This window comes from Tachysurus fulvidraco, chromosome 11 (assembly GCF_022655615.1).
Source record: "Tachysurus fulvidraco isolate hzauxx_2018 chromosome 11, HZAU_PFXX_2.0, whole genome shotgun sequence".
Lineage (NCBI taxonomy): Eukaryota > Metazoa > Chordata > Actinopteri > Siluriformes > Bagridae > Tachysurus > Tachysurus fulvidraco.
Window position 1 is genome coordinate 11,806,954 of NC_062528.1, and position 27,729 is coordinate 11,834,682.

Here is a 27,729-nt window from a genome sequence, read left to right on the forward strand (position 1 = left end):
GTAATATAGTGAAATAATGAACGCAAATATTAAACGCACAGCAAAAGCGTGAGCTAACAGCTCTCTGGCACCACATGTCATAAAAGTTACCCTACTTGTTACCCAGTTTAGGGATTAAATTCACATTGGGGTAACAAACTTGTCACACCGGGAGGAGTAAGACAGACCCATATGCAGGATAGCCTCAAATAAATAGGAACTAAAAAAACGAACTAAACTGGACAAAGGACGAGGGTACACTGACGATTATTCTGTGCCGCCATCGGCAACGCGGCACGGTTAAATAGACACAATGATTAATACAAAGGGAACAGGTGTGCAAAGACGGGGAGGAGTAAACAAGGGCGGGCAGACACGTGACTAAAGCACATGGCCAAAAGTCCGGGCTGAGTCCTGACAGAACTTCACATAATCACAAAGTGATGCAATAATAATAAAATGTCAGTACAAGTATTTGGTTTAAATCAGTGAATGAAATGTGATCGAATGCCTCATGTGAAATCATCAGTTAATAAGTTAAACTACTGATCAATAGGTCATGAGTTTAAATCTCAGGACTGCCAAGCTGCCATTGCTGTGCCCATGTGCAAGGCCCTTTACCCTCAGCTGCTCAGGTATATAAATGAGATAATCTATCTCGTCCTGTGAGCCTCATATGTGACAGTCCACTCCAACAAGCATCAGAGTGAAACTGCCTGCTCTCAAGACTCTCCTTTCAGTCCCAGTGCACACTTTCACACCATGACAGTGCAGCTCTTTGTTTTGTCAGACGCAGGTTTTTTTTTACTTTTTCATATTTTTTCACCGACTTAAAACACACACTCACACACACAAACACACAAACACACACACACACACACACACACACACACACACACACACACACACACACACACACACACCTTTTCTTGCAGAATCTCAAATGGTGTTTGGCATTATGCATGTAGAGCACTAGTTAGGGTGTATGGTACAATTATGTCACACATCTGTAGTAGGGGTCTAAAGAAAAATGGGGGTAAATAGTGAAAAGTAAAAATCCAAGAGTCTGAGAGTCACCAGCTGCACCGGTGCTCAGCTGAATGGTACTGGATCAATAGTGAACTGTAGTATAGTGAATCTTTCCTTGTTAACTGTCATCGTTGTATTGTGTCATATACGTACTATGTGTCGAGATGTTCACTGTATCATCTGAAAAAGGGAAATTCACACACCTAAAGACACCATTTGTGATTTGGCCTACTGAAATAAAATGGTCTTCTCTTCTTTCTGCTGCTCCTTATTCGAGGTCGCCACAGCGGATCACGTGGTCCGCATATTAGATTTGGCGCAGGTTTTATGCCGGATGCCCTTCCTGATGCAACCCTCCCATTTTTATTCGGCCTTTAGACCGGTACTGAGAGTTAACTCTTCAGTGGCTGGGTGAGATCCCTGCTTAGGAATCAAACCCCAGCTGTGGCAACAAGAGCACGGGATCCTGCCGCTGGACCACCTGGGGGCTGGTCTACTGAAATAAAATAATCTTCTAAAATGATGGATTGTAAATCTAATGTAAATAATGAGACAAAACCGTTGTGCTTACTGTTAAATCAGCCAGAAAGAACACACTTTACAAGAGAAAGAAAGCTACTGAAGAACCACACGTATTATTCAGGGCAATTCGATGATGACTGCGTAACCGGTCAATAGCTTCCACTATTTTTAGCTTCAGCCTGGCTTTGATGGTACTTTATCTAATTCAGCACGGCACAGATACAGCAAAGGTACAGCATAGTTTGTGTGGAAACAGCACCAACATTTAAAATAGTTCATTTGCAAAGCTGATTCTAGCTGAACTGCAACATCTGGTGGAAAAGTGCTGTGATTTTTTTTTAACACACTTGTGGATCCGAGACTGACTGACTGACCTCATGTCTGCTGCTCACAAGCCTTCTAGCAGAATAAACACAAGACAAATGTCATAATAATAATAATATCAGAAGACGCACGTGTATGATACAAGCTTTTAAAGAGACAAAAACCACTCAGGCACCTAAATCTGGCATGTTCAAACATTATAATTAAATATTATCATTTCAGTGAACAATGAAGGACAGTCATTCAAACTCTTTGTCAAAGTCATCATTAAAATATAAATATAATTACACGGCAGCACTCTAATTAAAACACACATCTTCAGCTACAGCAGCCTGTTCATGATTGAGAGCCAATAGACAATAAGCGGCTGACACTGGCAGATGGTTAGGTTCAGATAGAGAAATGAATTGTAATTAGCCTTGTCTCTTATGGGTTGCCTCCTATTCTTTAACACAGACACCCCCAACACCCTGATATCAGTGGCTTTAATGACCTTTTATGTGGTGCTAATGCCTAATCAAAGCTGATTTTAGCAGGATTAGCAGTGAAACAGAACACTGGAGCTAACTAACCTGCTAAAGTGTTAAAGCTACACTCATCGCCGTCTTGTATCATACATACTATGTTTTTCTATGGTTATATAAATGTACAGTATATACAATCATAATATACACATCTATATATATAGATCTAATATATCTGTAAAGAACTCAACTGCACCTTTGTATATGAATTAGATTTTTGATCTTTTTACCCGTTGTCTATGTTTATATGTATACACTGTGTTTAGGAGAGCTTGTGTAACCACAACAACATCCTTGTGTGTATGAGCAAACTTGGCTCCGGCAAAAGCTTCAGGCAAAAAAACTGACATCAGTCCATAAACATAAAACAAAATCATTAAGACAAAATTATATTCAGGCCTTGTTTTTTGAATGATGGACTTTAAAACCTAAACTAAACCAGTACACCAAATAAACACAGACCAATATAAGCAAAATACAAGGTTTGCATAAGTACCCCACACACACACACACACCACCACCATCACCACCGTTTCCCCAACGTTTAATGTCACATCCTTATCTTGCATAGCTCTTGTTGTGTGGTCCCTCTGGGTGGCTTCTCTGACTCATGCCCCCTTTACATAGTTACCCTAACCCTAACTCCAAACTCCTCCTTGAGAGTGTGCCATAAATTTCTATTTAATACTTCCATTTAACCCAAAAGTGATATTTTATTTTTAATATATTTGCACTAGACATGTTTTGAAAGCTCACTGGTCTTCGTGATGCCATCTGTTTTGGTCTGTTCTCTATTAAACACTCGAGTCTTTCATGAACAAGTCTATGTCTATTGAGATGAAAATACACTTTAATTGCACACAGATCAACCTTCATTTAATTACTCCCGATGGCACCTGGTTGTACCCAAACTAATTTAGGGGTTTCACAACAAGGGGAATGAATACTTCTGTAATCAGCATTTTTCATGTTTTTTTGTTTTGTTTTTTATCTGTAGGCAATTTTCAAACTAAGCTGATTTCCTCCCATGTCCATATTATAGGGAACTGTCTGTAGATTCAGGAAATAATTCCAGTTCCAAGCACAGTTGTAAATTAATTTCAGGTTGTAACAGTAAAAAAAATAAAATAATAAAATTTGGTTGTAACAGTGAAAGCTTTAAATTAAGGCTGTAAGCTTCTTTTCTGCAGATTGACCAGATTACTCCAGATTACACTACACAGAGAAAAAGCCTGGCAGTTTCACACCAGCGGAATAAAGCCTTTGTTCACACTCGTGCCATGTGTGCAAGTGTGATATTTATGGAAGCCCCTCACATGCAATATATTTTACACACTAACACATCCTTTTACCATTTAATCTCCTTAACAGAAATATGTGTGGAATGCACTATAACAGTAGCACATCATTTTTGTTTAGCTATTTAGTTCACAATTAGTTGCACAGTCTATCGTGATTTAAGTCTAATTGTCTTTAGGTATTTGCTGTTCAGTAAAATAAATTGTAATTAGCCTTGCCAACTGCCATCAGAAGTGACCAAAGCACCACAAGTCCCCCGTAACACAAAAGCTAAATCTGGCTAATGAACATTTGCAATTTGCTGCTAATTTGTGCTTTAATTTACAGCCATTTACAGCCAGTCACAGGTGAAGCCAAAGGAGAAATTAATTTGGGAAACTATTATTGGATTATTAGTTCTTCATATTTTATTAATAAGTAGAATTATTTCCAGAATGAGAACTTAATTTGAGCCATTTGATTGACTGCATTAACAGAAGGATCTAAAGCACATTGTGTTGCTAAAAATAATCATTTTTGCTATCCGGTGATTAACCGTGTCAATTATACATATTTGGTAATGGCAGTTTTGTCTTACCTGCTAATATCGTATAGTGTATGAATCTGGAAATCGTTCTGATTTACTCTGAACTTTAGTTCGCTCATTATAGAAGACACCGAAACTGCAAGACATCCTGCCTGGGGTATTATATCCGTGTAATAATACTGAATCTTTTACGTTCCTGTGAATGGTGTTGTCAAGAGCTAAAGTACTTCATCCAAGAAATAAACGCAACAATCAGCATGCTCTAAACAATGGAAATGCTATTCTGTACTAAATTTCTTTTTGAGGTGATAAATCTGCTTACCGAAAGTAAATATCTCAAAGATGTGCATGAGATTACTAACATTGCTTGTTTAAGGTGCCACATCTAACCAGGCTCTGTCATTGTGGCCTGCTCCTGAGCAAAAGGACAGCTGTTGGTTAAGATTCGAATGAATTCTGACGTCCAGCGTGTTAAGCACCAGGGGACAACTTCGGGTGAAAGAAGAAAGATTTTACAGTTACAGTATTTTCCGCACTATAAGCTGCACCTAAGAGCGTTAAATTTTCTCAAAAATCGGCCGTGCGCCTAATAATCCGGTGCGCCTTATGTATGCACCGAGTTCCAAAAATCTGTAAAAATGTTGTGCGACTTTGGTAAGTGCTCCGCTTGATTGACTGTCGGACCATTTCTATGGGGTCAGAATTGTTTCGCTATTCTGAATAAATATACTATGATCCACAAATAAATATAAAGAGTTTCACAAATATTTTTTAAATCAACAAATGCACAATAAGCAAACCGTAAATATATGTTACAAATTTCACATTTAAATACAAATTTCATTTACCCAATCTGGTAACCCTGTATGGATTGTAGCCAGCACTAAGGGTTAGTTCAATTCTGCTTTCTTTGGAAACGATTTCAGCATCATCAATGGGTCCAGTGGTAGTGTGAAGAGCGAGTAAACCAGAACGTGATTGGTTGGAGGTAGACCGTGCCACGATTGGTCAGCGCCACAAGACGGTTGTCCGATTGGCTGGAGTAGACGGTGGGCGGAGTCCACCTATTTGTGGATTCTTGTGCACGTCTTGACGTTAGAAATGTTTCAAATCCACAATTGCACAGAACGCGATTCACAAATGAGCAGGAAGCCATTCACAAATAAATACAATTAAATATATATTTATAAATATTTTTCATTTCCTTTTGTGAAATTTGTAACATATATTTATGGTTTGCTTATTGTGCATTTGTTGATTTAAAAAATATTTGTGAAACTCTTTATATTTATTTGTGGATCATAGTATATTTATTCAGAATAACGAAACAATTCTGACCCCATACATTTCCCGCTGACACAGGGACGTAATACTTACACTATGTACGCTGGCAGCGATAAACCAATCAGAGGATATTATGTAATACTTACAGTACGTACGATTACCTCCGCCACGCCTCCGGTAGGTATACTACCGGTATGTTGCAAAACAACATTTCTTTCTTCCTAAACATTATGCGCTCCACACTCCAGTCCAGTAGGTGGTGGTAAATGCACCTTAAGTTGTTTTATTATCCGCCAATAAAAATCAGATGCTTTCGAGGCACAATACAAACTACAGACTATCAGTTACGCGGTTGTAAATGGGAATAGAGCAGCTGCGAAAGAATTCAACATCAATGTATCTGTGGTTAGGAAGTGGAGGAAGCAAGAAAATGTACTGCGCCAAGTTAAGAAAACACACTAGATGAGGACTTTGATGGATTTGTGGGAGAAGATTGATTAAAAAATAATGTGTGTATTGTTAAATAGTAGAATAAAGTTCAACTAAATTCACTGTTTTGCTACTGTTATCTTTTTTGTAGACCGTATGTTTTAGTATGCCCCTTATATTCCGGTGCGCCTTATGTATGGGTTAAGTACAGAAATAGACCCCGTAATTGAGACTGCGCCTTATAATACGGTGCGCCTTATGGTTCGGAAAATACTGTACACAAGTTCTGCAGTTTCACTACTTTATAGAAATCTATAGAGACTATTTTTTTATTATTTATTTAAAGGAAGTAAAACCAAACTCTGTCCTTCACTTCACTTTCTTTCATCATCAAAAGAATGACATTCATTTAGATGGAAAAGTAGTTAGCAAGCATTATCCTAGTCACCTGCACACCTGCTGGGAGAGTAATGATCACTCTTAAGCTTTCTTCTCCACAGAAAAGGCAAACATTGAATCTTGACATTCAGAGAGAACTCTCACTAGTGCCCTCTAGGCACAGAAGAAGAAAGCAGGAAGGCTCATGCATGACCTTGACAATTTAGTCTCGCAGTCAGGCAAACACATTCCCCAAAAGTGCTCATCAGATGAAACAATTATACACAATTCATCCTAACGCCAGATCACAACGGTAAGGACTATCTCAGAGGAGATGAACACAGCCTTTCTGGCTCATGCAACCAAGCGAGGGGGAGTTCAGTTAATTAGGAAAACAAGCTCTAGAGTTGTTCACACATTCAAAGAAGTACTTTTCCCAATTGGGAAACTTACTTTCAGCTTTGATAATGAAACACAAGTCAAACACTGATGTATTCAACATCCCAAGAGATCATGATACCTGAGCAGAAGTAGAACAGGTCTTACAGAAGGACAAACCTTTAAATCCCTCTCGTTACATAACCTGTATCCATGTGTGAATGCATTTACACTTTTATTGTGTTCAGGTGAACTTTCAGAACAGCACACTGGTAGTTTAGGGAACTGTTGTACATCCGAGATGAACAGAAAGTACAATGACAGGTAGCTTCAACCAGAACCATCTCCATGGGAAAAGACAGAGAAACCATTAGGGAATCTCCAGTAAAACCAAAGGAGAAAATCACCACACACCAAAACTCTTCACTCTTTGTGACATGTACAGTAGCTACTTTCACATCTCAGGAAAGGATAAGGTTACCATCGAACTTTAGAAGAAACAAGGCAATATATTTGTGGTATAAGGTCACTTTCTGCTACAGGAGCCTCAGTATACTCAAACGCTCATATACATAGACTCAAGTCGGCTTTATATCGGAATCTTAAAACCATTTCCATTCAATTGTACACACAGAGGTATGTGTTCGGTATAAAGACCTTTCAAGTCAAAAACAAAACAAAACCAAGTACGGACCTAATTTTAAAATGCAAAACAATACATTTTAGATGATGTTTAAAAGAATGAGTGTGAGAACTGACGCTTTTAGGTGCTATAGATATTATATCCAATATACTGTATAATAATATCTAATAATATACAGTCATCGGGTCCCAAGTAAGGTTACAGGCCACATAATGTGCATGGTGCGATCATGTGACCTACTAATTAATGATCAAGTCCTTCGTACAATAAACAAAGTTCACAACAATCATTTCTCTGACAATACTGTAATGTATGTAGCAAACATGGGACTGTGTGTCACTGTAAATCATCTCTGTGATTTATACTGAGATCACTTATCCGGTGCAAATCGGTCATTAATGATATTCTCCATCAACATTACTTAAAAGACATGTCGGGAAATCTTATCCTGTCTGAAAAGTAGTTTAACCTGAGTAAAGACATGAACACATTATTGTCATTTTTATAGAGCCTGCCCTAGCAACCCACATAAAGCCCTAGCAACCCACATTAAGCTTTCCATCAGAAGCAACTCTCCTAGGACCTACACATCACATTATATTCAATCTCATGCTTTACATCACAATCAGAAGGCTACTTGATCCTTAACACACCACTGGGTTGCGTACACATCATCATTGTGTGTGCGTCACTGATGACAACATCTGTTTGCTCTGCTGTCATGTCTTTCATGTCACAATGAAAATGTTAGTGCTACAAGTAATGTACAAATAAGCACTGCATGAAGTGCGTCATGTGCAAACTAGGAGGAAACAATCTAAGAATTCAGGCTTATGCTGTACTTCTGTTTCTTTACAGCCACTGTGAGTTCAGATCTGTAAAAGTTACGTGAAGCTGAAATTTGTCATGTAATGTTCAAAATTGTGTGTCCAGTATAATGCTGCTTAAATGCAACGAGGTGTACTGACAAACTGTTCAGGATTTGGTTGAATGCAGTGTAAAAGAGATTATTTTCTGCTTATAAGGTACGTGTGAATGATTTTTTACAGTCTCTATGTAAATGCTGCTGTTATTGGAGGTGTGAAAGCAGTTAATGTCGAATGTCAATAAAAGCACTTCTGACATGGTTATATTAGTCATGACTATCTCAAACATTCTGAAATACTGACATCATCCATCAGTCCACAGATTTGTAATGGCACAGGAGACCTGGAGTCCATCCCAGGGTACAGGGTAGCAGGTGTGGGCATATCACAAAGCACAATCACACACATGCATGCACCCATTCACACCCTATGGGCAATTTAGAGGTGTAATAAGCATACCATGAATGTCTGTGGACTTGGGGAGGAAACTGGAAAATACCCTGAAGCACGAGGAGAACATGCCAACTCTGCACAAGCAGGAATCGGACCACTAACCCCGGAGGAAACAGGATTCCGCTAATATAATACCTGTCTTTCAGCTGTATTTGATTTGCTCACACTAAGAGATATTCAGGTTTAGTAAATCAGATGCTAAATGAAACAGCATGGAACCAAAATCCTCACTGAAGAGACAGAATCTTTCCATCGTTGCTTCATTTACAATTCATTTCCTCATCAACATCATCAGCACTCATCATGCTATTGCCAGTGTAGCTAGCTGTAGGTCAAGCAATCCCAAATGATGCCCCTCTTCCTCCATGTTCCTGAGCTAGGCTTCAGAACCATCTGAGGACTATGTCAAGTAGACACCTGTGCAGTGGATCTAGCAAGCCCTAGGAAGAGATTAACTTCGTAGAATTGGGATTAATTAAGTGGGTTAATTAATAGACTATGCCAGCTCATTGTTTTGCATTTGCGGTGAAAGACACCACTCGGGAGAGACTTGGCAGCAACCAATCAATTTCATGGGGCTTTTATTACTGAAGAGATAAAGCCAATATTTAGCTTTCCATTTTTCTCTGTTTTTTCCAGCCGGTTTGCCCTGTCAGTGGATGTGCACGGGCAGGCTGCTGTGGCCTGGAGAGAGAACAAGGACACATCTGTTCCACCCTGCAGCCCTGGAGGGGAAGCCGTCCTGCTCTGCCCTCTCTTCTTCTGTCTCTGTCTCTCTGTCTCTCTCTCTCTCTCTTTCTGTCTGTCTCTCTCAGCATGAAATGGCATTTTATCAGGTAAACCTATGTGGTAAGTCTTTGCATTGTGCTTCTGGGTGACTAAATTCACATATTTATTAAGACTGATCAAATTACTCAACACAACTCGAGCTTTATTGTCATTCTTCCACATACACAGTATACAAAAGAAGGAAATCCCATTACTACATACAGTACCAAGTTGCATCGGTAGTGACACAACAAGCAACACACAACAACGGTAAACAATAAACACAAATTGACATTAAACATTTAAGCGTCATCGAGCTATGGTGTGTTAAGTATGAGGTAGGTGTGAAGTATGAGGTCAAAATGTAAGTAATGTGAAAGAAAAACTAGATTAGCGTGCAAGTGCACAGTCAGTGGTGACTGTGTGCAAATGTGTGCCATAGTAACAGTTCCTGAATGCAGATGTCTGCAGATATGTTGCAGGACCCTTGTGTATTTTAGCACACATTAAAAGTGGCTGAGTACAGATGTGTGTTGGTGTCCACTGAGTGACCATTAATGTCCATAGAGGACAATTTAAGCAGGTGGGAGCAATGTGATGATGATAAATGTTTACTTGCGTAGTGGTCTATAAGGTGATACTTTTCTATACAGCTTTAGTGATCTGCTGTGCTTTGTAGCTTTTTGTGATGAATTTAAAAGCTTAAATGAATTTAAACAAAGTTGTACAATAAATAAGGCTGGGTGAGGGAGAAAGTGAAGTGGCAGCAGATGGGTGTAGCAATAGCAATCTTAAGTGCAAACACATGGAGAATGCTCTTCGTATTCTAACATCACTGATACTGTTAATGATTCTATTCTTGTATGCAAATGAATTATTGTAACAGTCATTTCCCCCCCTTTTTGGAACGTTTCCATTATCTCCTAGTTATCACTATTCATTATTCAGTGAATTTTTGGCAATAACCAATTGATTATTTATTTAAACTACCTACTGTATAGTTGAGACTCTGTTGTTCATTGTGTTTATATTGCATCACTTAAAAATATAACATAATATTATATACAGGACAAGTGTCTCTTGATTTTCTGTCTACACCTGACAGGACATGACATCCTTGTCCTTCAGGCATAATTATCAACAAAATTTGTAAAGAAACAAATTCTAAAAAAATAAAATAAAAATAAAAATGGGTATATTGTTTTTATAATGAAACTGTTCTATTACTGCTGTAGCCATCTGCTGCTAGGGACAATTTGTCATCCCTGGTGTACTCTATCTTGTAACACTGACCAGAAATGATTTGGGGTGTGAAACATTTTCAGTATAGAAGAGACAATAATATGGTACTGTATCAGGCACAGCAATGTTACTGGGGCTTTTAAACATTGTGTATTCGTAGACACGTCTAGACAACTGGTTATTCCCATGCAATTTTTGTCAGATCTGCTGATTGGTCGGTGGCCGTTTCTTAACCAAGCTTTGAGAATGAGGTATTAAAAACACCCTATAAAGCAGATGTTGCTGATACACTTACACCAGCATAACCTCCACTATGTTCCACGTCTATGTCAGTGACACTTGTGTATGAAAAGGCTCAGTCTCAGGGTAGTCCGATTCCATTACTGAGTAGGGAGGATTCAGGATAACAGAATGTACATAGCAACACACGTGATACAGCCATTAATCTGATACATATTAAGTGTGTATTATTCCGTAACCTGCAATGGATTAACATTCATACCCAAGTTGTGCAAAACATCTGAAGAATGGCTCGGTAAATATCAATTATACATCATTTAAACACTAAAAAAAAAAAAAAAACAAATGCTGTGAACTACAGTCTAATCTATTTCAGGAACACTCAGGAAAAGCTTTACTGGTCGACTCATGCATTATGAAAGCCACTAGGAGAGGGATGGATTTAAAAAAAAAAAAAAAAAAGAAAGGCTAGCTCTAAAGAGAATGAAGGCGGTTAATATAAAGGGAGGCAGCACAATCTTAACAAACCATCTTTTCATCCAGCAAAAGAGAGGTGAGTCATTCCTCTCCAGCAGAAGCCCTTGACTTGGATTGCTTTCAAGCAGGCCTTTCTGCCAAGCTATCAAAAACAAAAAGCTGCACCTGGGTGATGAGGATCTCCAATCCAAGAATGCAACAGTGCCATTCGTGTGCAGTGAACACGGCCATGTCAGAGCCTCATGTCTACATCTCCACCTAATAAGCGTGCTTATAGTGAAAGCAACACTGAACATGCCACTACGCTGCCCATCACATCTCGGCAGGCTTCAGCTCTGGGAATTACATGCGTGAGCACAGTGAGTTAATGATGACTGCAGGGGTTCGACTCCGCTGAGAACACTGGTCTGAATTCAACAGTCTGACGTCAATCATGCAGCCTGTGTGGTTAGATCAATCACACATCCGCTCGAGTAATTCACATACTTCCGCAAGGAAGTGGACATTTCCAGGGAAGCTCCACAGGAAATGTAGAATCTTTGGATGATGAAAGGTATAAATCTACAATACACTTCTCAACAAGATGTAGTCTCAATCAGTACTATCAGTTTAGTCAGGTAGGTTCTCAAAGCAAAAAAAAAATCGACCATATATCAGCATCACACAACTGCAGGGTCTGATTAACAGCGCATTTCATAGATCAGTGTTTCTGGATGCATAAAGCCAAGAACAATGACAAGAACTCATAGGTGTATCCATCATCCCATGCGTACACCAGACTCTACACTACACTCTATACTGTACCTCAGAGAGCTGCACTATACTGTACCAGATAAACTGTAGGTACTGATCATTAAGAGGATTTACTGTGAAGAAAAAAAAAGGAAGAATTATGCGCTTAGGTACACCTTAGAATTTACCTAAGAGACCTTTCGGGTATTTAATGAGATCAACATTGTGCACAAGCAGAATTTATGTAAGGATGGATAAAGTGCAAGGTTATAGAGAATTACGCTGGGGGTGCTTTATGAGAGCCTAGAAAACTATTCGTTACAAAGCAGGAAATGTTCAGGAATGCCTAATCCTACCTACAGTACGCTGCTAGAGAGTGACATATTGGCGTAGTGAAGTGTCAGTCAGAATTCTCAGCGAGCACAGATGTCCATGGGTGTCTATTATTGGGCTGAATTAACATGGTTCATGATGGGATATTCGATATTCTTTGATAAATTTACATGAAAAAAAAAAGAAAAAGAAAAAGAAAATTAATTTTTTTTTCACACAATAAATTTCAGTGATGTCTGAAGTCACATTAAAGAGAAATTAAACATGGTGGAGAAAACAAACAGGCAGCAAACCATAGCTCACTAACTCAAATCTACTCATAACAGTATGATAGTCGTGTAGCTTTAGAAATTTCTTTCTTTGAGCGGTGAGATCCTCGCAGTTCAGTCAGTGGCGTAAAGTCAACATGGCTGCCCACAGCATCAGCAGTAAACACCTCCGACTGAGTGATACTGTATATAACACTAGGTCTATGGTACTTGCTTTAGATCTATAAACATACAGACATATTCATTTAATTTGATACCACTGAATACACAATCTATGTCTGTAAAGGTAAATATACATCAATCATCAGAGTGAGCTTAGATAAATGTTGCTTAGAAAAAAAGAAACATGAAGGTGTCGATGCATTCTTTTCTACTTTGTAGTTTGAATGCACATCACGCTGACTTGGCACTTCAGAGGTAAGTCGAACGCAGCTTTATTCTCATTGTATCTCTATCAGCATGCAGTCCAATGGTCTTGTGATTAACCTAGAAAACCTCTAAACAAAAGTGAGAATAGACCAACGTGAAAATGTTTCAACTAAAGAATCAACTTGATGACAAAATAAATATCAGGTGCCACTGACAATGACATGTTAAAAATTAAAAATGCATGTAGTTTAGGGTGAATATACTGTGCTGTAACTTTGCAGTCATTGTGCTATAAAGTAAGAGGACAAATCCTCAGTCCCCACTTCAGCCTGAACTTGTATTTAATGACACATAACACCTTGTACATAACACCAGAACTTGTACATAACACCAGAAAAGAAATCCATGCCTTTTCCACATGTGTCTTCCATGTAGATGTGGACTGAGGTGCAATGTTGTGATGCAAATAAATACAGAACAGACACGAGCATTCTCCCCAGGCAGCCTCGTGTCCCATTTTACTCGATGTCACCTCCTTGACTACAGCAATTACCAGACAGATGAGTAGCATCTCTCTGGCTGAGAGACATGAGGATTAACCTAGAGGGCAGGGGAAAGTCATCCCTCCTTCATCCCACTATCTAAGGGAGCTCATTTAAGGCGACTGGACTTGTCCTTGGTGGGGAAATTGAGAAAGCCAAAGGCAAATTTGGCTTCAAAGCAGTAAGACAAGCAGGAAACAAATGCTGGTAACAGTACGCATGTTAAAACAATCTTATGTAGACATGGATAAGAATGAGAGATTCTAGAAAAAAAAAAAAACCAAAACAGTTTAGGGCAGAAATTGGCTTTCCCAGATGCCTTTATGTTACAATATATCTAAAATCAAAAACTACTACTTCTACTACTACTACTACTAATAATTATTATTATTATAAATATTGCTGTTGGTTACAGTATATTTTACAGTATATTATATGCGAACAGAGAAACTTTTAAATGACAATTTAGTTCTTTTTCATTATTACTCGACATACATTATTTGACCATTTTATAGCACAGAATCTGCTGTGTTTCAGATGGTAATTAAAGCTGCACTAGTGTCGCTCTCTTGGGGTTTTGTTTATGAGTAAGCATAAACTCGAGGGTGTAAAGGTATAGGTACATCAGCCAGGAAGCTGCAGAGACTCATCTCCATGACACCAATTCCTTAGTGACCTGCGCTCCTGTTTGTTCTCTGTCCTGAGATAATTATACAACAGCTGCTTGTGAGCGTTTAAAGAAAACCTGAATTGGTCAGCAGGAGTTCTTTCTGGATGTATTTGTGTGTTTGTGAATGTACTGTATACTTGAGTGCCTTCGTCGAGTCCAGCGATGTGGCCTGAGCTTTGAACGTGTAATATGCTGAATGTGTTTGCTGCATGCCTACTGCTTTATATCCAGCCTTTAGTTTAGTTCAGAAGGACATGATGATGTGGCACAGCTGCAGGTGAAACCACTGTTCTCCTCATTTCTTTCTTTCTCTCTCTACATTGAATCTATGAATGAAAGCTCTTCCTATTTCTTTCCGAGACGCAACACTTTTCCCGCAGCCACCGTTTGATACTATCTGCGTCCAGCAGTGAAAGACTCGTATCATAACCTGTTTCAACAAGAAACAAACCACCGACATCCACTATCTCCATTTCCTTCTTTTCCACAGAAATGTTGAAAGCTGCAGGTTTATTTATTTGTTTGTCTTCCAATTTCCTTCGAGCCCCAGCGTGTTATCTGTCCAGCAGGTTAGTGAGGACTGGGGGGGTTATGTGGGGTGGTGAAGGTGTGCAGACAGGGGCCTGTCTCAGACAGCCTCTCTGTTTGCATAACTGATTGGGCCCTAATCAAAAGTGAAGCACCAATTCCAGCTCTCCCTCCCATTCTCCACAAAAAGGAAAGTGAGAAGAAATGGAGGAGTAGAAGCTAAAAGACAGGGTTATTATACACCTCTAAGCGTGCTTGGGCTTGGAAAGGCTGTGACCTTGACTACGCTCAATCCTTCAGCTCTCATCAGCACGGGCCGTGTCCAACGGCACAAATCAAGGCCGAACAGAGACGAGACAATTCGGTCTGCACAAATAGAGAGAAACGGCCTTGTAATGTGGGTCAAATCAAAACCTACGCTTGAAGAAGGCGAGGCTTTATTGTATGGGTAAGATAAAATAAAGATACAATTATTAAACAGGGAACAGATAGCTGCATTTTCTGTCAGCAGCTGCTGCATTCGCTTTACCTGGCACATCCAGTGGGCAATAACCGTCTTTATTATATTCTACAAACGTTGTTAATATGTCCTCATCAGGAGGACGTGACACGATGCCAATAATTTCATAAAACAAGCATGAAAGGTTATTTTCATGATCACACCGTTTCATACAGTGGAGGAGACCTAAAGGCTAACACAACAAAATGATCTGAGGTTATTCGTACAGCGTAAGACTGCACACACAAACAGTACTTTTTTTTTCCTGTGACCTGTTAGAAATGCAGTCACCTGTGGAGATTAGTAGGAGTGCCTTGGAAAATATTACCTTCCCTCTATTCAACAGTCAATTTGAACCTGTGCTGCAGCTGAGCTTCTGGTAAATCCCCAGGTGCTACAAGTTGTGTGGAAAAAGCTCATTCACCCTACAAGTTTAACACCAAGGTCATTGACAATATGTGAAATGGAAGAGATGGAAGGCTTCATTCTGAGTGGCACTGGGAAAGATAATTTTACAAGGAAAGCCACAGGATTAAATGAAAGTGAAAAGGATCCCTTTACTAGGCAGGAAAACGCAGGTGACGCTGAAGTAGTAACTCTTTGGTGAGTCGTCGGCATAAACTAAAGTCAGAGCTGAAAAGCAGGGCTGTACAATTGAGTCTCAATTGACACCTCCATGAGGTCGATATCTCCTATAAAAATACACATATTCAATGCACCTAGATCAGAAACATTTAGTGGAACATGACTCCAGAGGAACATAACTTTTGAGCATGACAGTAATGATTTTTTCGACAGACATGGGTATTAGGAGTTGCTTCTGAGAAAGAAAAACTCCAGCCTGCTGACAGAAGACACAAAAGCTAGGCTAATGCTAACTGAAAGAGAGAGCAAGAGAGAGAGAGAAAGAGGCAGGCCTTCCTCCACATTTTAATCCCCAACTCCAGGCTTAGTCACAGCAGAGCTTTCTCAAGTGCCTGCCAATTCATGCTTGCTCATTATCCCTTCCGTCCCTCATTTATCTATCCGGCACAGCTCGGGAACAATCTGTCTCTCCACCAAGTCCTTTTAAGACACTTGTTTGAGGTTTATTTGCACCCTGGCATCAAAGTAGCCCAGCCGTGCGCTTTAAACAGCACCAATCAGCTATCTTTACACAGCTATGGTAGTATATGCATTTCATCTTTTGAAGTTGTCCATAAGGTCCTTTCGGCTACAAGATGCCTGTCTGTATAAATATTTAAACGCCTTTAAATGGTTTACTTTTCTTTTTTCTTTTATATACTGAGTGATAAGAACGAAACGCGGTTATTATTATCTGATTTCGTATCAGAGGATTTTAAATGGTGAGTTGGTTTCGATGCAGGAATGGGCAAACAGAAGTAAACGCATCATGCAAAAAGCACCTCATCGTCACAGCGGCTTAATAACTTCCTGGTCTAGGAATGTGGTTGTGACGTGTATGGGATACAGACTTTTTTTTCATCATGATTTTAATTCATTGTTTCGAGATGCTGAAATAATAATGCCAAAGTTTTTGTTCTGTCAATGCAAAGAAAATGTGTCCAGGGTTAGAAGGATAAGCTGACCAAGCACTCATCTGCTGTTTTATCCCTCTCACTAGTTCATGTTTAATTTTTACATTTACAGCAGACGCCCTTCTCCAGAGCGATGTACAAAGTGCTTTGAAGTCTCTATCAATGAATACATTAGCACTGGTTCACTAGGTTACAGACTTAAAATATCATTAAACTAAAACTCTGTTCAGGGTTGTTTTTTTTCTTTCTTTTTTTTAATATACACATAAAACAAACAGGGAAAATAAGTGCTAGTTTAAGTGTTTGCGGAAGTGGTAGGTCTTCACTTTCGTTCGAAGATAGCCAGTGACTCAGCTGTAGGGGAAGTTCATTCCACCACCTTGGTGCAAGAACAGAAAAGAGTCTTGCTGTATATCTACCTCTTACCCTGAGAGATGGAGGGGGCAGTCGAGCAGTGCTGATAGAATTATGTTGTTCATAATGTAATCTAAGTAATATTGAGTCTTTGAGATGTCTCTGGTTATCGCTGTTAATATTGTGGCCAAAAAATGGAACCTGCACCTGTTTTGAGGCTGTCCGAGTTCAACATTTCCATAGTGGTGATTATAGGCACATATGAAAGGAGACACTCATGGCTTTAAGAATTTGTACTTTGTATTTTTATTTTTATTTTTTTAAAGTATTTCTGTTTTTACACAGCATACTAGAGACAATATATTTATAGACAAGTTCCAAAAAAATATATGTTTATATCTTTAAACTAAATGGTGATATCAAACCCGGTTTTACTCTCTGAGATGCCCCAAAGTTTATTTCTAAGCATCTAAATTTTGAGGGTGTTATCTTCAACCACTAAAATTCTGTCTAAGGTAAAAGCATCTCACACTGAAAGCTAACGTATCCTGACTAATTTTATATCAGCCTTGAGGCGATAAAATAATTCAGTTGTTTTGACCGATTGAAAACGTCAGATAAGTCGATTTCAGATCTGCTCTAGTAAAAGGGTTAAATAAATACTATTGATTATACCAGTGTCGTATTTATGTATTTAACCTTTGCCTCAAATGGTACTTTTGAGTTTATACAAAATCGTGTGTAACTGAGTTGCATCTCTGTTCTGTGACCTCACACTGCATCTGCATGTCACTGCTCAATTTCACGACTACCCTAATAGGATGTAAATATCTAATAACTCCTCACTACATATGCATATCTCCACTTTGTTCTATTTGGTTTTGGTTCATGAGCAACAGTTCACATTAAGAATAGCAGGCACAGAGTCAGTAGATAACTGATAAAGCTTTATGGCAACATGCCATAATCAATTGTATTGTATTTAGTAGGTCTGCGTCTCAAGCTGTCTATCGAGGAGCGTTCTTTTCTTAAGGAAATTCATTACACACATAATAAGGTTACTTAATCACATCAATTCAGCCAGCATTGCTACAAAGATTTGCCAAGATTAGTTAATACAAATTAGGACAATACCTTCTACCATGTATAGGTTCAGCATGCTTTGTATTCATATCGTTTTATCTGACCTGCCATAAGCAGTGTTGTGTGTGTGCGTGTGTGTGTGTGTTTGTGTGTGTGTGAAATCGCCACATAAATGTTTTACAGTTTTATAGGATCAGAGTTTGGGTCTGCGCATATATCTTTATGTATATGTTCAGCATGGGATTCTGTGGGGGGCAAAAGTGTGTGTGTGTGTGTGTGTGTGTGTGTGTGTGTGTGTGTGTGTGTGTTTACTGACCAGCAGGGAAGCCATTACTAGAAAACAGCAGGAGAGAGAAGCTACATACAGGGCTTAACAAGAATGAACTTACCAGGGAATTGGTAGCTGTAGCTCGGGGCGAAGCCAGTGTATCCACGGCCGTACGTTGCTACAATGTTTGGGTAACCTGATGAGACAGAAGAAAAATCAAGTACTGTGATAAACTGTCTAGACCGTCCAATGAACTACTATTACACAGTACAGAAATCCAAACACACACAATACAATTGCACTTGCTCATCCATCCATACACACACATTCTCACTTTTTGATTCCCCCCTCCACAAACACCTTCCAAATAGGTGCTAGATAACAGATTAGCAAGATGGGGAAGCACACTCCGAGGTAATGAGCAGTGTAAGTATCATAAGAAGTGATAGCTGTTTTCTTCCCTGGAGCTCATCCTCTTCCCTGTGGCGGTGAAAGCGGACGTATTCGCTGCTGTCACCTCCCTCTCTGTCGCTTTCTCTCTCTCTCTCCCCCACCCAACTCTGCTGTCATTGATCGATAACCTTTCTTTTATAGCCTGGGCTAATCGATCATGAAGGACACGACAGCGCGAGACAATGGCAAGCTGATAGCTGTGCCAGGACATCACGGATTAGAGTCTCTCCGAACCGCAGAGCCGCAGCCGCTTGCACGCTAATACCGGATGAGAATGGCAGGAATATGATCGAGCGATTGCAAAAGTCATTCCAAAGTGGAGTGAAAGACAGAGCTAGCATGCTGGAGCTCTAGTCCGGAATTTACTCGCAATCTGTTTTACCCGCTGTTTGCTGAGGCAGAACTTTTAAATGAAGGCGATTTGGTGAGCTACTTGGCTTCCCAGCGGCTCATTTTCTGAAATACATCGTTGACTTCTCCATGGAGAAAAAAATAGCAAATCAGCAGTGTTTGCATGCCTGTCTCTGTTGGAGTGCATCTTGGTGGTGCAGTTTAAAAAAAAAAACTGGGATGAGACCCAATGCACATGCTCAGACTGTCTCCTGTCCAACACAGAGGAGTGGCTACTGCTTGAGTTTCCATGCAAAAAAGAGGTCCACAGAGTCATTGTTCTTATTATACCACCATGCCTTATTACAGCAAGCATCCAGACACTAATTATCTGGCCAGGCTTCAGTCATGGCACATAGCAGTTTATGTGGGTATCTGATAACCATATGAGTCATCAAACTGTATCGCTGCAAAGATCTCATGAAAAATCATCTTTTTCTAATTTTCGGTTTACTTCTTTAAGCTAACACTCAGATCTGTTTAGACTTCACTTCTCCAAAAAGTTCACTGCTGAAAAATCTCAACAATATTAGCACCACAGAAAGCACAGATGTGTTCTGGTTTTGTGCAGTAAAAACCCATCTCAGTGTATTTGTATAACAGACGAATTTAGTTTGTCAGAGATGATGCTGAGCAGCAGGAAATACCCAGTGAAGAAACTGACCTTGTCTTTTAGAGTTTTATCATTTTATCAGAGGTTTAAAAGGAGTTGCTACTTCATCTTTTCTCCACATATTTGAAGCCTGGGAATGTTAAAATGATATGCTAGAGAAAATATCTTGAGCTAACACAATGCTGTGTGAAAAAGCATCTCGCTTTGCCATGTATTTTTTTTAGCAAGTAGTAGCTCAGTGTTCAATTTACCGCTCAATCCTCAAACCCGGCATTCATCAAATGCTAAAACCACATACCCCTTAGCGCAAAAGTATATAAACAACCCAGAGCACAGCATGAATCATGCAACAACATGATGAGGGTGGGGGAGGGGTCTGCTTTTTTCCCCTCAGGTTTACTTTCACGTGATACTTTCATACTTTTACTCAAGCAGTGTTTTAGATCATTTCACTGAAGTGGCTATTTTACATCAGTTAACTACTGTTGATGTTACTTCAGATTGCATCAATCAAAGAGTGATATGTGAAATGATATCTGTTCAAACAAAATGGTGGCTCTTCGACTGAAACTAGAATGCTGCCATGATTCATCTGAGGAAGATTATACAGAATCCCATAATCTAATAGGAAATATTTATTCAGAAATTTCAAGCTGTTTGAAAGCTGGTTGTTCCCTAAAGCACTCTTTTGGAGTGAGGTTTGTCCACATTGTCATACACTAATGCTGTGCATCCGAGTGGTGAAGTACCAGTATAAACAGTGGGAGCAGTGCATTATGTGGCAGTGTATCTTCATCTGAGTTAAAAAAAAAAAACAATCCTTATGTACTATTGTAGATTTATCGAATATTAACACTAACTGGATAGTGTTTGATTTCTGAAAACCTCTAAAGTAGTCTACAAATCTACCCAAGTTCTGTTTTGCATACCAGTATTTTTGATTCATTTAGATCATGAAAAGAATGAGACAATAGCAGGAAAATAAACGGAGCTCATGGATATGTTTAACGTCGCTGTGCATGACACTGATATAAAGTTTGACGTGGAAACCTGATGGAAAGGGACGTACCATCCTGAACATCTGTGAACAATGCCGTGTGCTCAGCATTTATATTCTGTAATCTTTACCCTTGTCTTGTCCATTGTAGTTAATACAGAAATAAAGAGATAGAAATAATTATTGTAATGGAAAATTGATGAATTACACTATAACTAAACTTAAATAACTAAATTAAATTGCTTATTACAACACTTATTAAATTATTTCTGTATTTAATTATTTATTTTAGGCTGAGACCTTGGTACACACCATGAACTAATTAAATCTGTCAGCATCATCCATCAAAACCAGTGGGCAGAATCTACCATCAGATTGGATCAACTAGATGGCAATCATGACTACTGGAGGTCAGCATCATCAATACCAGCTTGAGCAGTTTGAGGCATTAAAGTCTGATTTAAGTCAGAGTTATGCTTCTATACAAAACAGGATTCTGATGCCTCAGAGCTTTGGAAAAGCACTTCAGATGGTAGTGGCAGTTTGGAAAAGTCTTTCTTAGAAACCAAAGCTTTCAAACTGAAACAAATGACCTACAGTAGTCATGTGATGGAAAGCGGCAGGACCTCTGACCGTGTCTGACACCATCTCCTCCTCAAAATAAGTTTATCACAGACTCTGTTGTTAATAGTGAGTCATTGTGAATCAGAATCAATCACAGTGAATACTTTTAATAACTTTTTAAATATACTTTAAAAAATAAATATAATTTTGTTTTCACATGCTAACACAAATAACCTCCATTACTCACTCATTTAAACAGTTTTTAATAACTGTTGGTTGGTTAGATCTTCTATTTATTTCTAATTTTACTAAACAGATATTTAATCAATTATACATGAAATATCCAATTAAAATGTAATTGAACGCATATGATTACATTTTATATCGGCACACATACAGTAGCCAATATGAAATAAAGAAATTGTCTTCATGTGTTATTTAGTGTCTTTCTCTCACCGCTGACAAACAGGTTCACTATTAAAAATATTCCAAAAAAAAAAAAAGGATTTATTGGAACCCCAATCATTTATCTTTATTTTCTTTTGTAAAGACGATGCTATTCGTAGCCTGACCCAAAGGACACAGTGGATAAACCAGCTTGTGGATCTTCTGGTTTATGTTGAAGTTGCCACTTTTACATGTGCTGTTTTCTGTTAGCTGTATTATTTGCAGAGATCTGTCCTTTCTCCTGTGTGAATAAAGCAGTGCTGTGTACTCTACCTCTAAAGAGAAATCAGATGCCCTAGATAAATATACATGACATGGACATTTCCTGTGATATTTAAAGAGCTTACTATCAATGTAGTGTGTCAAGTCTGTATTGACAATGGGGATTAATGTGGTGTCTGGCAGAACATAAGCAAAGAAAGGGTCTGAACCGAGCCCTATCCTCACACACCAAACTACTGCTGCTACACAGTGCAAATGGACTCTTTAACCTACAGAACAACTTTCTACTTTTTAGAAATCATCAGTGATTAACGATTGATACTGACTGCATGAACAGAATCATCTATTTCAAGCACTATTAGTGCATCTATTGTTATCCTACATTAAAACTAGGTAAAAAAAATGTATCATGAGCAACAAATGTTATTTTAAGTTTAGAAATAAAGGGGTGAATGTTTGTGAAGGAGTCCCTCTAATAGAAAACATTTCCATTTATTTTTTATTTTTTTAACTGCAATTCATTTTTGGTCATGGTTTCAACCCTTCCAGACATTAGAAACTTTACAGTAAATCGGGCATTATAAATTCTTTATTTATATTTATTTATTAATTGGCTTATGGCCTGCAACCATCTGTCACTTTATTGCTGAAAGTTCTTTGGATTGTCTAATGCTGATACATGATAAGGTGAGTTTAAGTAAGTTACAGGTATGTGTGCAACCTCATATTTGTACCCCAGGGAAACAAAGCCTGAACAAATACAATAAAATAAAATTGAGTAAAAGAGATCTTTGTTATTTATATAATTGTTTATATTAACCATTTTTGGGGGGAGAAAATGCTACCATTTAAGTAAGAATTCTTATGAGAATATTTTTGCTAGTGGAAAGGAAAGAAAAGAACAGTTTCCGTTTGCTCGAGTGTCATCAAAATGTCATCATTGTGTACTCATTACATTCATAACATTCTTCGAGTGCTAATAATTCTGTACAAGTCTGTGAAAAACTGTAAACGTCTCTTTGTTATTTTTTTCTACCATTAGGTTTAGCCCCTAACAGAAACACAGTAATAAATAAACTTTCACTTTTTTTTTTCCCATTCAAAATCCAGTTTCTCCTCTGATTCAGCTTCCTGTGTGGACCTTTAACTCACCTGTTACTAACAGGTAAGCATGCAAGCCTGTTAAGTGTGTTCCTGTCATACTTTCTCACAGGGGGACAAGGACAAGACTGAGTCAGAGGCATAGGAAGACAGAATGAGAAGCCAGGGACATGAAGAAGACTCATTAAGCCCTGTCAGTGAAGCGGTGGGCACCCTCCGTCTCCTGGCAACACGATAAGTAAAGGCTGTCACCTAATCTGGCCCACTGGCGTCGGCCTCAACCTCTTATTTGCGTTATTAATATGCATGCTAATGTGCCCATTTTATGGCTGAACAGTTTGGATTCACTTTAAAATCAATTATCCATCTGGTAAAGCCGCACTTTGCACGGGCTGAGATGTGTATTAATTTCAGCAAACATACATGAGGCTTAACACAATAAAGATAAATGGCTCGATTAGGTGTGGTAAACACGAGAGCTCCAAGTGCAGCTCTAATGAGATTTTGGCACATAAGGAATTACAGTTTCTTGAATAATGAGCCTTGTTGATTTTTGTATGCAAATTACCAAAAGGAATGTTTCGCTGTCCTGCTTTTCCAATTTCATTTAGATAAGAGTGTGCTGCAAGCGAATGAACTCACATACTCTTAACTCACTCGCTTCTTCATTGCGTCTCCCACTTCATTCATTTCATCTCCTTCGTTTATTCTGTTTGTTCAACATTGGCCCACTGATCTGCTATAACTTCTAATAAGGTCAAGGAATGCTCTTTACTGAGAATTTCATCAACTTCAAATGGAGTCAGGTCTAAGTGCAATGCCGATGGAGCAAGAAATTCTAACTTATCATGATGGCACTCCTTTCCTAAATTCTAAAACCCAGGCAGGATTTCTAAGATCAGTAACTCTGATTAGGTCCTATAGGCCTAAACCTAACCCCTATCCTCTTACCCTAAAGCGTGGTTAAAAACCGGATGTGTAAATTGGTGTGCATGTGCAGAAGCAGCAGCAACATGAATGGCACTGCTCACACACCCACCTTCCTATACTCATGCCCCCAAGTCAGAATGGAAACTGTTGGGCAATTTCATGCACACTGACTAGCTTTGTCTTTCTTGAAAATTTTTACATTTACAGCATTTGGTAGATGCCTTTATCCAGCTATTTATACAGCTGAGCAGTTGAGGGTTAAGGGTCTTGCACAGAAACCCAGGAGTTGCAGCTTGGTGACCCTGGTATTCAAACTCACAACCTTCCTATCAGTAGTCCAACACCTTAATCAACGATAAAAAAAACGTTTCATTCTACAGTGAGAGATTCTTGGGATTTCCCCATAATGATGAGAAGATGGGGAAACTTGATAAAGCCACCTCAGTTGTGTTTATATATATATATATATATATATATATATATATATATATATATATATATATATATATATATATATATATATATATATATAAACTTCTCCTCATGTCAGAGATCGAAAAACATTGGAAGTACAACAAAGTGAAACTTGTTTAACATCATTTCGGTTCATTGAGCTCTGGAGCAGCTAGTTTTGCCCGGTGGGTGTGAGTTAGGGGTCTGGTGCAGTTGTCCGGAGCGCTAGTTTCTGAATATCAATAACATATTTCACACTGGCCTGGGCGAGGATGCTTCATCAAGCCAAATTACGGGCAGGACGACCTCTCCTGCAGCTTTCCCATTAGCTACCGTTCGCATTCTGCACCAGGCATCAAACGATTTATTTGCTTCAGTTACTTTCAGCAGCCGATCAATCTCATAGTCATTATCTCTTGTCACTGGAGCTGTTTGGAGGAAGAGATGCTGGGAGGAAGGGAATGGGAGGTTTGATATCTGCAGCTGCATGTCCTGTCCTCAGAACAAATGTCAAATTTGTAGGAAAAGACCACAGATGGGTTTAGAGGATGTCATGATGGTGGCTGGTCTGAGAAAGAGAGAGAGAGAGCGAGAGTAAACAAGAGAGAGAGAGAGAGAGAGAGAGAGAGAGAGAGAGAGAGAGAGACACAAATATAGAGACAGAGACACAGAGAGAGACAGGGACCCAGACAGAGAGAGTGAGAGAGAGAGAGAGAGAGAGAGAGAGAGAGAGAGAGAGAGAGAGAGAGAGAGAGCACATACGTATAGGGACACATTTCCACACTGTTCCTGAGTGAGGCTTCCATCACAAAAGCTAAGAGATTTCCACTGGCAAGACTCTGGTGGAAATGGCAGCCGTGCGTGCCCGCATTAAATGGAAAGCTGTGCCAGTACGAGTGTGCCAGTCGTGCTTCTGTCTCTGAGGAGAACATATTGAAGGCTACTGCCTTTTTCTGTCTGCTTCGTTTTAACGCAGTGACATGACGGGTTCTTCTTCATCAAGTGTAAAGTCATGAACTTCAGCAAATCAAACTTCCCAGGAGTATCGTGAAATCAGAATGCTTCCGGGTTTCGACTGGATTAATGGCACGCTGTTGATATAAATTATATTTCTCAGCACAATGAAATATCGATCCATCTCGTGTATGTCAGTGACAGGTAAATGCTAGCACTGTTATTATACTCCCACAGCACTGTCGGTAAAATGTAAAAAGTGCAAACATATAACTTATATAATGTCCTCTCAAAGGTCCAATTATGTACTTAAATCATGTTCCTGCAATTTCTCTACTAAAAGATATGACACCCACCTCAGTGACAAAATTAAATCCTTCCTCCCTAAATAATATATAGTTACAGAGAAAACGAGAAATGCACGACACATATTACATTTAAAATCTAACTAACATTCTACTCTAAACTGCCAAAAAAATGTTATGAAAATGCCAACAAGTTTTTTTTATTACTTTGGTGTTACATAGATACAAGCCTCATAGTAAATACTGAACTATTCTGATATAACCCATCAAGGACCTTCTACAGTAAGACTTTTTGAATAAATCTTATTTTAAAAATGTCAATACATTCTTACAAAGTATGATAATCTTTTTTTTTAAGCTTTTATCATTCCTAGAGTAAGAGTGGATAAGCAAAAGCCCTCTTTTTCTTACAAATCTCCCTACTCATGGAAAACATCTCTGACTGAAATTTAAATGACTTCTGAATGCCAATCTGTCAGATACCTGAACAGATTTTTAAGATTATTTACTACGCTGTCAGTGTGTTTGTACTGATAACTCTATCTGCTATCTAAATGTGTTTGCCTTTCAGTATTATATCCCAAAATTAGGTTTCATCTGGTCCTTGCCAGCTTCTTGCCAGGTGCTCATTGCAAAAGAGATTTTAACCCCCCTGTGACGCATAAAAGCAATTTAATATGAAATAACATAATCTGCTTAAATCACATTAAAGCTGAGAGGTAAAATGATCACCTCAGAAAAGCATATTGTGACACAATTTATCACAATATCAGTGTCGTAATACCTACAGCCCTTGTTTTTTGGTATGCAAGTAAAGAAAAAACATTACAAAGCATTATGAGTAGTATTTTTGTGAAAGAGTCATCTTACTCAGCATTCCCATTCCTAGCATGAAGGCATCCATGGTGTAGGGTAGACCCCTTGCTCGCCCTCGTGTCCCTGGTGGAAACATGACCTCCTTGGGTTGAGCCTTCTTACATTCTACCTGTGGACACAGAACACAGCAAACATCAGGCCTCGGTTCTTTAGCTGTGAGAATAACACAGAAAACAGGAACATTAAAGCTCAATTCAAATCGCTTCAAATTTATTTTACGCTTTTAACAATGGACATACTGTATGTCTCAAAGCAGCTTCACATGACATAAGAAACATGGTACAAAAAAGTTCAAGAATAATATTATCCAAAAGTTCAAGATTAATATTAAGCTTATATTTAAATGTCTTTGTCTTTATCCCCAATAAGCAAGTCTGAGTCAACTGAGGCATAGATACCTGATATATTTACTGTATATCTAACCACTCGAACCAGCGTCACAGTAAATGAACAGTTCCCCATTTAAAAACTGAAAGTACAACAAAAGAAATAAAAACTGCTTGTGTGTATGAAATTGTAATATTTATATTCCCCGGATGTTACTGCAGAGCTCCCCTGGTTCCACAATGCTAACAGTGAGTTATATGTGCGTCTGTTTGCTGAAGCATGCCATGGAGTGTCTCCAGGCAAAAAGTTAGATTTTCTTGCCCGTTTTTTTTTTTTTTTGTACAGAACTGTTCTCATCTCTCGCTCCATTTCGCTGCTCTCGTCTGGTTCTCATCACTGAACCAATTCCACCCAGGGTGTTTTCTCCTCTGCCACCACCCCCTTTCCTCTGCTTGAGCCTGTCACCATCTCATGCTAGTTTCCTGCTGTGCTGATTGACATTTTGCCCTGTTCCTCAATGCACAGTTAAGTGGCTGAGATTTAAAAGAGCA

At 38.9% G+C, this 27,729-nt stretch overlaps 1 protein-coding gene across 14 annotated transcripts in view; it reads right to left on the reverse strand.

Moving 5' to 3' along the window:
• Positions 1 to 27,729, reverse strand: part of msi2b (musashi RNA-binding protein 2b) — a 237,049-nt gene that overhangs the window by 31,753 nt on the left and 177,567 nt on the right. For all 14 annotated transcript variants that reach the window (XM_027148097.2, XM_027148086.2, XM_027148091.2 and 11 more), the window contains exons 9-10: positions 26,846 to 26,960; positions 18,668 to 18,742 (exon numbers count right to left, since the gene is read on the reverse strand). In XM_027148097.2, coding sequence (XP_027003898.1) covers positions 18,668 to 18,742; positions 26,846 to 26,960 — 190 coding nt within the window. The remainder of the gene's footprint in view (positions 1 to 18,667; positions 18,743 to 26,845; positions 26,961 to 27,729) is intronic.